This window comes from Mus pahari, chromosome 10 (genome assembly GCF_900095145.1).
Source record: "Mus pahari chromosome 10, PAHARI_EIJ_v1.1, whole genome shotgun sequence".
In the NCBI taxonomy this organism is placed as follows: Eukaryota; Metazoa; Chordata; class Mammalia; order Rodentia; family Muridae; genus Mus; species Mus pahari.
Genome location: NC_034599.1, coordinates 20,390,511 through 20,402,781, shown reverse-complemented (window position 1 = coordinate 20,402,781; position 12,271 = coordinate 20,390,511). Strand labels below are relative to the sequence as shown.

Sequence of the window (12,271 nt, the reverse complement as noted above, 5' to 3'; positions counted from 1 at the left end):
ACCAGCTTGCAATCCCACCAGCAATGGAGGAGTGTTCCTCTTTCTCCACAACCTCGCCAGCATCTGCTGTCACCTGAATTTTTAATCTTAGCCATTGAATGTTGTTTTTTAGCAATGAAGATAACAGATACTGGAGAAACAGTCAGCAGTTCTAAACGTAGGACTAGGAAATCAAAGAAAGCTCTGAAAGCCCATCAGCAGAAGGGCGAGCAGTTGTGAGCTACTGGGATTTGTTCTTGGACAGTCATACACATAAGGGGAAGAAGAGCTCTTGTGATCTGCTGTGCTATAGTTAAGTATATTAAGATAGCTTGCCTGGAATGAGACCAGCATGCTCTACTTCCTGGTTTTCATGTCTATACTCCTCTTCTCACATCTTTTCAGAACTAGTTACTGTGACCAGCACAACCCAACAGAGGTGACCAAAGAATTTCCAGGGTTGTCATAATAGGCATTATGGTTTCTCTAGTGTAGCAGGCATTATGGCTTCTGTAGTGGTCCCTTGGGCATCTTCTGGGTAAACCCAGTTGCATGTGTGGGACACTCAATCAGTCCCATAAAGGGGCTGAACAGAGAAGAACTTAGACATCAACCAGTAAACAGTTCCAACTTACTAGCCATGAGTCAGGTACTTGCAAATTAGTTCCTCCATCACTTGCTGAGTTTGCAGATGACTGAGTGTTAGCTGAAAGCTTGATCCAATACCATTATGAGTCTCAAACCAGAACCACAAATAGCTCCCCAATCTAACCCACAGTGTTTGGAGGTATTTTGTTTTATAATTAGTACATGCTTATAGATCAATAATCTCTGAGAATGGAATCTGCACCCCCTGATCCCCACATCATAAATAAATGTGAAAAGAATTTAGAAAGAATAAAGGTATTTTTGCTCTGAGTATGTAGTTCAGTTGCAGAATGCTTGCCCAGCATGCATGGGACCCTGCATTCAATCCGTAGCACCGCTAAGAAACAACAATAAACATATTTTGAATTAATCAAAGGGGAAGAGTAGGCCTAACAATGAATGCAGACTTTAACTCATTTTCAACAGCTGTGGATGTTTATATAATTGCCCATGCTAGGATTTTCCTTTCTCTACAAATGTTTCCTAGCCCTTCAGAAACATGGAAAGAGTGACTGTGGTATTTGAAAGGCCTCTAACTAGCTGCTTCTAACATGTTTCTGAAAAGCTTTTCTTTTCTTTTTTTCCTTTTTAAATGTTTTTTCCTTTTTAATTTTTTTTTTTTTTGAGATGGTGTCTTAGTTTCCATTGCTGTGAAGAGACACCATGACCAAAGCAACTTTTTTTTTTAAATAAAGGATAATATTTAATAGGGGATGACTTACAGGTTTAGAGGTTCAGTCAGTCCATTATCATTTTGGCAGGAAGCTTGGCAGTGTGCAGATAGACATGGTGTGGGAGAAGCCGAGAATTCTATATCTTAATCGAAAGGAAGCTAGGAACAGACTGTCTCCAGGCAGTTGGGGAAAGGGTCTGAAAGCCCACCGATACAATGACACAGTTCTTCCAACAAAGCTAACCAACTCCAACAAGGCCATACCTAATAGTGTCAACTCCCTGGGCCAAGGGTATTCAAACCACCACAGTTGGTGTTTTATTAAGTTGCCCAGGCTGGTCTTTGACTCTTGAACTCTACTGATCCTCCTGTTTCAATCTCAGCTATATAGCTGGGACTATAGGTATGTACCACTGGGATAGCTCTTTTTCATTTTCTAAAAGATGGTTTATAATTAAACATCTGAGACAAATTAAGATTTTTAAAAATAGTGCTGAAATGAGCTTATTTTCACAGGTTTCCAACACTACAGGTGTTCAGATTTTTGGAAAATGCACTATATTTGATTAGATATTTTGTGACATGGTATCATAAAAAAATGTCAAAGGTGATGAAAGAAAATGGAAAAATCAGAAACCAGATAGCCAGCATCACCTTTCAAATTTGCAACTGCAACATGACTTGACAGAGGCTTTTGTCCCAAGATGGTAACAAACATATCAATCAACCAACCAGTCAACTGATCAACCAATAAGCATATACCAACAAAATCCTGAAAGTATTTCAGGTTCCTAGAAGGTACTTCAAATTTCCGATAAGGTGCTTAGATTTTGAATTTTTAGAAGCTAGAATCTCACAGAATGAACCAGTATGGTTTTTTTTCCTCCCTGCTGACTTTTCCCTTACCTTGCTGATTAAAAAAAAAAAAAGTAAGCAAATTCCACAAGTACTGGAAATTATCTTTTTGTTATATAAAAATAACTTTTTTTACTTTTTTTTTTTTCTAAACGATCACTACCCCATGGACAGAAATCAACCTGAATCACTAACTTATTGTTCAGAAAACAATATTGCTGAAGAGACTTCTTCAGCAATCACAAACTTTTCATTATCTGTTACCACCTCACTCTTAAGAGAGCAATGGGGACAATAATAAAGCAAAACCCACCAAAAAAAAATCAAATAACTGAAAAGCAAGTGTTTTTCTTAGAATGGCTTTAGTAACAAATTATAAGTGACACATACAATTGTTCTCTGGAATTTTCAGATTTTATCTGCCACATGTACAGATTTCAATGGGCATGTCAGTGCCTTGGAAACTGTTCACCATGTGCTACTGTTTAGTTATTCCAAATTCAAAGCCAAATAGTACCAATATTCCGGAGACCACCATTTCCAATATCATTCTATAGCTACATGTTTTAATAAAATAAAATATTTGCATAATGTGCCCCAGTTCAACAGGAGCAAAATTATTCTTAAGAATCCCCTTTAATACAAGAGGCTATAAGGTTTAAAATCATCCCAGATATCTTAATTTCTTGATCATTTTGTTTTAATGTTTTTGTCTCTGCTAGTAAACCTTGGATGGGCTCTACTTACCATTGTGAAATACCTAAATGTCTTATAATCATGAACATTTTGTGGCTAATGTAGATTTTATAGTGCTGCATGAGAAGGTTACATCAGCTGTAAAGGATCCTTGAAAGCTTGAGTCACTTGACAGGAGCTACAGGACTGGTTGGAGGGGGTTATAGGGAGTTCTTGGGTTAAACAGGATTCAGACATGAAACAAGTTTGTGAAGACAGATCATAGTGTCATAAAGACCCAGCCTCCTTTATTTGTTCTGTCCTTTTCTCTTCTTCTTCTTTGTTGCTTCATGTTAGTCATGAACATGTAAGCTGTCCCAAATCAAATGGCCATTGGCTTTAAAAGGAAGCCTGAAAAAGGTTTTGTCTAGAATTAAGGTTTCATGGGAGTGACTTTGGTGAAGAACAGTGTTATGGAACACCTTGAGTCTAGGGGGGTTATGGTCACAGTTACTAGAAATGGGGACTTCAGTCTTACTAAAGAATAGAATTGAAGACAGTACAGCCTATGACATCTAGGGTATCCTAATATAAATTCAAGGTTGTACAGGGAAGGAAGGTGTTAGGTAGGATTTCTCAACCGTCCTAATGCTGCTACCCTTTAATACAGTTCCTCGTGCTGTGATCCCAAACTATAAAATTATTGTTGCTACTTCATTAACTGTAATTTTGCTTCTCTTACAAGTCACAAAGTAAATATATCTGATAAGCAGTGACTAAGAAAGGGGTCATGACCCACAGGTTGAGAACTACTGCTTTAGGGGATTCTGCCCTTTTAACTACAGAGAAGAATTTCCCCTTGGTCACTAATCCAATGGAAGCTTCAAGTCTTTCCTGAAGGGAAAAAACAAAACAAAACAAAACAACAACAAAAAATCCCCAGCTACTGAAAACCCCTCCCTCCAAGTGGAAGCCTGAAGCTAAGAAAACACACATCTAACAAACTTTACTGTATGGATCCTTAAACCAGTGCCAAAAATGAACGGGGCAGGGGGCAACAGTGGACTCACCCTTGCATTGCCAAGTGTAAACTGCAAGTCAGGAAAGGAACATTATCATCCACCTTCACACCCTACTGTACTGAACTCAGTTGACATTAAGAACTTGACACATTTTGTTGGTTTGAGAGACATCCAGATTCCATATGCCTGCCTTTACACCCTCAGCTCACTCATGGGCATGCAGGAGGACAGGCAGCATCACTGGCAGCCTTGGCTCAGCCTGAGCTCCTTCCAGGACACGTGGCACTGTTTTTGCAGTCAGCTGACACCCAGGAAAATTAGAGCCTAAGTTTGACTCAGCCATCAGGCAAGATGTACTATTGACTCTGCGGAGCCAGCTCGGGAGAGACGAAGCTCTTCCTACGCTTTCGGAGGGGTGTGGTGGAGGCGGGGTACACTAATGCCAGCCCCGCCAGTGGTGGCGCCTTAGGAGGGACCGGGCGCCCCGCTGGCCCCTCGGCCGCCCGGCAGGCCTCAAGGGCGGGGCTGACCCAGCCAGGCGAAAGGGAGTGCCGCGGGTGACGCACTTCCGCCCCGAGCCTTCCGGCTCGCCCGGGACCCCGAGCCTCCTCACCACAACAATCTCGGGCGCCGTGCGAGCGCCGCGGCCCTGTCCCTGCCCTCCTGCTGCTGCCACCTGCCGCCTGGCCTCGCCGGCGGGGACGGCCCAGCCGCCTTCGGGAGGGCAGGCCGCGTCTGCCGCCCAGTACCCGCTGCCATCCCGCCGCCCCGCGAGAGCAGGAGGGCGAGCGCCGCGGAGCAGGCAGGAAGGGCGCCGGGCCGGCCTTGCTTGCCTCAGGCTCCCTCAGGCTCCGCTCGGAGCCGCAGCCTTGCTTGCCTCAGGCTCGCTCTCGGCCGCGGCCTTGCTTGTCCCGGGCTTGCTCTCCGGCCGCCGCCCCCGCCGCCGCCGCCTTCTCCTCAAGCTCGCTCTGCGGCCGTTCCCACCCCCTCCCAGGCTCGCTCCCCGGCCGCCGCCTTCCTCCTTCTCCTCCTCCAGCCACGCTCGCTCCCCGGCCGCCGCCCCTCAGCCTCCCCGGCTGCGCCGGTGCTCGCGTAGGGCCTTGTTGCGTTTCAGTTCGGGGGTCGCCGCAGGGGCGGGGCGCCGGGCGGTCCGCCGCGGGCCACCCCTTCGCGGTCGCCCCGGGTCGCCTGCCTGCCTGCCTGCCTTCCTCCGCAGTCCGGAGCCTGGCGGAGCCCAGACCTGGCGGGGACAGCTGCGCACCCGGCCCGGCACCCAGAACCTGCCGCCACCACCGCCACCGTCCATCGTTGGTACCGGCAATGGCCTTGGTCTCGCCCGAGGTGCTTGTGACTGATTGCGATCCGGAATATTGAGAACTCACTTGTGTCCCCATCCCAGCCGTGGCCGCCCACCGGGCTCAGCTGCAGCGCCGCTAGGACTGCCCCATTTTGAGAGCACCATGGACCAAAGTGGAATGGAGATTCCCGTGACTCTCATCATTAAAGCACCGAATCAGAAATACAGTGACCAGACTATTAGCTGCTTCTTGAACTGGACCGTGGGGAAACTAAAAACGCATCTATCTAACGTGTACCCTAGCAAACCAGTAAGTGTAAAACTGGACGCAGCTGCGCTTGACCTGCTTGCTGCCCCATGAACCTGGTACTTCCCTTCTCCCAGCCTGCCCCTTCCTCGGCCATCAAATAGGTCTTCCTTCGAAATACTTTTGGTTCTGAGGTTGCGGGTGTCTCCTGAGTGATCATCCATCATTATCCTCCTAATGAGGTTCAGTTAATTAGTGAGTATACAGAAATACCAAGAGACAAGAATTTGCAGTTACGGCAAAGGGACCGTCTTCCATGGAACTTAAAAGTCATCAAATGTGAATGTCAGATGCTATTTTTGTTTTTCAGATAAAGAATCACTGTCCATGTTAGAACCCTTGTTGCTTTCTAGGCTCAGAAATTTGTTCGTGGTGAAGAGAATTTATTTTTTTCCCTCTTGGAATAAGTATGTGACTTAGCGAAAATTATACTTTAACCATCACTTCATTGCCTGGTTCTAAGTTGCAAATTCACATTGTTTCCCACCTCACTTCTCCTGAAGAGGATACACACATTGAGACAGATGCAGCCCTTCCACATAACCCAGTCATTTGATGCCTGTTTTGTTTTCTGTTGTATCATCTGTTTGTCTCAAATCAAGTGTGGCTTTGTTTCCAGTTCTTAACTATATCTTAGTCTTGGAAAGACAAACAGAATGGAGCCATTTGTCCCTTACTTGAGACTTGAAGGGATCTAGTTAGTAAGTCTAGGAATAGTTTGGAGAAGTATTTCATATAGAGGATATTAAAGTGACTTTCATGTTGTAGTGTATAACCTTTTCATTCTTGACTAGTATTCTGCTAGTAAATCTTTTAAAATAATAAAGAGCCTTTTATTTTAGGGTGGGAAATATTTTGACATATTTATCACCAGCTGGTTGGGGGTGTGCCAACTGCTTTTTAGGCCTGTTCTGTGCTCTGAAGTATGGCATAAAATGCTTGATCAGGAACTGTTAAGATGTTTATAAGTTAGAACCTTGTCTGTTGCAGTATTTAAGATTTAGACTTCCAGAATAACCACTGGATTGGTTTATTGCAAAAGCTGGAGGATGTTTTTTTAAAACTCATTTGGCATTAGCTGAGTTTGGGAAACAAATATTTTTAGTATGTGGTGGGAACGCTAAGTTATTTAAGTAGTTGGAACAAAGTACTTACAAAGAGCTTTTGCTTATTCAAAGCCTAAGTTTGACAGTTAAGGTTTACATAATGAGGATAACAATTCACAAAGTGAGATTTAGGAGAATATTCAATTATATATTTTTGATTTTCAAAATTTTAAAAATAGAAAGCACCTTGTGGGAATAGATGTACTTGAAAGGCATAGATTTCCACAGTACTGTTTATAATACAGCCCAAAATTTTAAAGTACATTCTTCTTAAGTCTATATACATCTTTATAGTCTATATATTATATATGATATGTACCAGACAGTGTATATAGACCGTAAACTACTATTTAAAAGTACATTTTAAGCCTGTAAACACCTGTATGGTATGTACTTGTGTGAGATCTCTATTATCCTGTTACACTGTGAATACTCTTGGTCTTCAGTGTATGGATCAAGAATTTGTATTAAGCCTAATGTGTAATCTTAGCACTTGAGAATCTAGAAGCTGAGGTTTAGCCTTCCAGAGTCATTTTAGCTACATATTGAGTTTAAAGCTAACATGATCCTGTCCTCCAAACCAAACAAATTTAGTATTCTAAAATTTTTCTCTTCAAAACAAAAACACTATGTAAGATAGAAATGTGAAGCCTTTTTGTCTTATCTGCCCTGGGATAAGTCACCTTGAGGCTGGAGGTTTACCCTTGCACAGTAGTCACTAGCGGAGTACTGTTGCTGCTCCTTAGATACTTCTGCCTGAGGAGATCACTTGCTAGACTCTTTTTCTGACATGTTTGCCTTGTAGACACACTAGAGATTCTTTTGGAGGCTGCACCACATACTGTCATTAATGATTAACCTGTAACATTTCTCCAGCAAGTTTTCTGAGTGGATTATAGTATCCTGTCAAGTTCATTTCTAGGTTGAAAACTTTGTGTAATTATTAGACTTGACAGGTTTCTGTTCTGACTTATCGTTTGAGATTATGTTGCAATATCACAGTTGTTGAGTAACTGTAGTAGTGGTACCCCATAGCTATAGAAGGCATCAGCTCTAGAAGTTGGAGTCATAGACGTTGTCTTTGTAAGGTTATTTGGAATCCATACATTTTGTAGTTAAGATTAGAACAGGAATTTAGATGTGTATGACTGTCCACAATGACTCACATTGGCTCTTTAAATGTTTTAAGTATTGCATTCTACATGGGTATGCACATGTGTGCATGCTGCACCTTCCTTTCGAGTTAAGGACTTACTGTGTTGTACACCATGATCTCAAATTCCTGGGCTCAAGTGATTCTCCATCTCAGTTTCCCAAGTTATGGGACTATAGATGGTCATGACTCTACCCTGCTGCTATTATTCCTCTTCTTCCTCCTTCCTTTTCTTCCTCCTCCTTCTTCTTCCTTCTCCTTTCTTCTCTCCCCCAACAACTACCATTCTTTTAGAGTTAATTTTGCACAAATGATCCAAAACATTATATTACTATAATAATTAGCAATGCAGCTATAAGTAAAAAGACTAGATATTTAGTGGGCATGGAGGGGAAGATGTTTTCTAGTTAAGAATTTAAACATTTGTCTTAAATATGTGAAAAGTGTTTATAAATCATTAAAAACTTCCTATGTGGAATCGAGCTCTTGGTACTCAGTTAACTTCCAAAGATATTGGTTGTTGGTTTAAGAATTGGGAAGTAGCAGTTCATGTTCATAGTGTTTTAGATAATTATAAAGTATATTTAATAGGACTTTTGCTGTTATTGATGAGTTTAGTTTTTCAGTCCTAAAATAGGCCTGAAGTGTGAAATAATCATTCTTAAATTTCAATAATTGCTACAGAATGTTGGAAATACCCATCAAAAGGTCACTGTTTCTTGAGTGTTGGATTCTAGTCTGAACTTGGACTTAGTAACCAGATATGTAAGTACTGAAATGGTTGAACTTTGCATTGTTCAGTAGAATGTACTATCCAGTAAAAATTGAAAAATACATGAAATTCACCTAAGTCCGGTTAGGCACTTTCCATCATTCCTTACTTACTGTTTGTTCTTACTTGCAAACAGTAGCTAGAGATGGAACCTTGCCTTCAACAGCACTTGGTGTCAAGGTGCCTTGTGATTGTGTCTCACCTCTGGGTACTTACCTGTGTCTTTGCTGGTTTTGGTGGTACATAACTAATCACTTTCAGTACCTAGACTTTCTATCTTCCCTGATTGCCTTGGGAGACTTGTGCTGTCTTTTCAGGCTGTTCTTTTACTTTAATGTTCTATTGGAATTAAGCAAGAATAGAACCAAGTGCATTGGTTCTGTTCTGAGAATTTAGCATTCTGCAATCCAGAAAGAAGGCAAATTTTCTTTTCTTCAGCAGAAATAGTGTGTCTTTGTAGCTTTTGGAACTTTTTGTTTGCTATTTATAATTCCCTATTACCTTACTTAGCTCATTTTAAAAATGTAGTTGCTTGACCACTTCAGGACTTGAGTTCCTGGCGATAGAATCCACATACATGAAGACTTTTTGCATCATAAGACAGTTATCTTTTATATCATTTCAATAAATTTAAGAAGGCTTCATGTCATCTAGCAGTATGGGTTAGATTTTAAGAAACACGTTGTGAACAAATGGTTCTCACCGAATTAATGTGAAGATGATGAAAAATAGAATTTTGAAGTTTTTAATGCTGCTGATTAAAATTTACTTCATTGTTTTGTAGTCTTATCCTTATGTCTTTTTCTTGGGAAAATAAAATGTAAAATTCTGTTTAATAATACATTAATGCTTTGGGGGGGCTGTTCTAGAGGTTTTAGTTTAAATTTCTCTTTATGTAATCCTGATCTGTTTAAAATGTTTTTATTTAATTGCTCTGATTTTACACTGGCATTTAAAGAAGGTAATCTACTGAATACTTGATGTGCTTTGTAATGTTTATTTGTGGTAGACATCTCTTTTATAGGTGGAAACACAGTCTTTTACCTAAGGTCATAGAACTCAAGTAGAATTTGGATCACAAATTAGTTTGACTTGAAAGGCAAGATCCTTAGCCACACCACACACACACACACACACACACACACACACACACACACACACACACACCTGCACATGCACCCCTCCCCCACTTGCTTGCTTTACCCACCACATATGGCTATATACAATGACATGAAAGCTGTCTTGACTATCAATCATACACCTATAAACAGAAAACAATGAATTGAACTTTAAAAGGTAAGGGACTGGAGAGATGGCTCAGCAGTTAAGAGCACTTGTTTCTCTTACAGAGGATCTGGGTTCGATTATCAGCACCAACATGCCAGCTCACAAATGATGTCTCAAACTCCAGCTCCAGGGATTTGATGTCCTCTTCTGGGCTCTGTGGGCATCAGGCACACACAGGTGCATAGGCATATGTGAAGGCAAAATACCCATACATGTTAAAACATTTTTTTTTGTTGTTTTTTTTTTTAAAATGTAAGAAGATACACATTTGGATGCTGTGATACCTAAAAACTACATAGTTGAGTAACATAGTGTTTATCTTGCTAGCACCTAATCAGCTTACTGTGTGGTTATTACTGATAAAACTATAGAAAAATGTGGAACAATATTTTAAGACTGTAGGGCATATTGCTTTGGTCTGACTCCTTACTATGTATTAATTTCTGTACTTTCCCATTCTCTAGTGTATATATACCTAATGTGACTGAACGGCCTGTGAGTAGGAACCTTTAATCAGGGCATATGCTTTTGGAATTCCAGATACTGTACTTTCTGAAGATTCTGTATGCTCTTTGTTGCTGTAAGGAGATAGGGGCTGGAGTCTGTTTGGTTAACCACACTTCCATTTTCAGTATTTCTAAATCTCCCAGGGCTTTAGTCTGAGTGAATTTAGTTGGAGAGACATGTTTAAAAATTTTTAAAATGTAACTTTCACAGAATCCATATTTCGTGTGCTTCCTTTTATTTAGCTCTTGATATCCATTTAACGCTCATGACTGAGCTGTGTGGGAAATGAAATGTAATAGTTTCTATTTTTAAAGTACTTGTATGCTACTTATTGAGACTTATCAGTCAGTTCAAGATTACTTTCATTATTACTTTCATTGAACCAGTATGTATTTTAAAAAATTCACATATTTTAAAGTTTGAACTTATATGGAATTTGATTATGCCAAAGTTGGGTATGATGGGGGTATGACTTTTTAGTACAGAGAGTGTTTTTTTTTGGGGGGGGGTCTGTTTTCTGTTATTTGTTTGTTTGTTTGTTTGTTTGACACAGGGTCTTTTTAAAAATAAGTCACTTTGTTCTGACTAACTTAGAAATAGAAGGATCACACATCCAGTTTAAAGAATTATACAAACACTTGCCCAGTCACAAATTCTCAGTAAACTACTATACAGATAAAATAGCCATTCTTTTTTGCCTACATTCTTTCATTCCTTTTATTCCTATAGCGTTCTTGGTCTCCTTTTAAAATTTTGTACTATACCTACAGTGATACCTATTAACATATGTACATGTATACATCATAGGCTAGGACCCACATTTGAGGGCGAATGTGCAGGGATTTTGTTTCTGAATTTGACACAATTTTTTCTTAAGTCGTATGTGAGAGACCGTCCTCTATCTGCCTGTCTATATACATATAGATACATGCATATATATATATATATATATATATATATATATATACACACACACACATACATTCTTACCTATGTACACACGTATAAACTTCAATCTTTCCATAATAGTCTTTTGAAGTATGAAAATATAGTTGGTTTTATAAATTCATATGTGCCAGGATGTTGTGAATTTTTTGTTTAAATCTCTAGATTTTTATGTATGAGTGTTTTCCCTTATGCATGTATGTGTATCATATGTATCCAAGGTCAGAAAAGACCATTGGATGCACACTATTCCAGGGCACACACCTTGAGAAACCTTTGTCCAAATGATGTCCCACATCCAATTTCCCATAGTATCTCAGTAAAGCCATCAGTTTGACTCTAATAGTAGATTAGTCTGTCACTTCCTCAAAGCTCCATCAGCTGACAACCAATCCAATGCATTGATCTTCAGGCACATTTCAGATCCAGGCCAGGATATTCATAAAAGTTGGGCAAAGAGTCACACATGCCTGTAATCTTGGCCGTGGAGAGGCAGAGAGAAGAGGATTCCTAGGTTTCCTGGCCAGTCCATGTAGCCAAGTGCAGTGTGAGCACATAGCATGAAGTTGAGAATTCTGAGCTCAGGAGCTTCTCTGTCCTATACATTTGGGTTGTGGTTCAAATCTATTTCTGTTCAAACCTCTAAAAAAACCCAAAAAAACCAAACTTTCTCCAGAGTAGTGGGTTTTTTAATATTCCGTCAGGTTTTGTGCTTTCCTTTTTGTCCATTACGTGGGTAGCAGAGTTTTTCTCCCCAGCTGGTGAAGCAGATGTTTGAACTCTGCCTCTAGGTTCCTGAGAGACCCTTCAGGATCTTCCCACCTTGTTTTCTAGCCCGCTCTACCGTACATGAGCACTTTATCTAGGGAAGACTTAGTTATGACGTGTACTAATGGGATTGGCTGACTGTTGGTTGTAGGAGTGAATGCCAAGAAAAATAGTGTTGCTGACAGTGATGGTTTTATTGATTTTTGTGCTGCAGCCATAGAAACATTTCAGTACTTCTGACTTGCTAATACTGAGTCTTCTTAATTTTTTTTTTTTT

General features: G+C 40.6%; 2 protein-coding genes across 2 annotated transcripts in view; both read left to right on the top strand.

Moving 5' to 3' along the window:
- LOC115064814 (translation initiation factor IF-2-like) overlaps positions 1-5,213 on the top strand; it is a 65,416-nt gene extending 60,203 nt beyond the window's left edge. The window contains exon 2 of the mRNA XM_029543067.1: positions 4,299-5,213. Coding sequence (XP_029398927.1) covers positions 4,299-5,207 — 909 coding nt within the window. The 3' untranslated portion in view covers positions 5,208-5,213. The remainder of the gene's footprint in view (positions 1-4,298) is intronic.
- Herpud2 (HERPUD family member 2) overlaps positions 5,060-12,271 on the top strand; it is a 41,817-nt gene continuing 34,605 nt past the window's right edge. Inside the window, exon 1 of the mRNA XM_021206283.2 lies at positions 5,060-5,459. Coding sequence (XP_021061942.1) covers positions 5,313-5,459 — 147 coding nt within the window. The 5' untranslated portion in view covers positions 5,060-5,312. The remainder of the gene's footprint in view (positions 5,460-12,271) is intronic.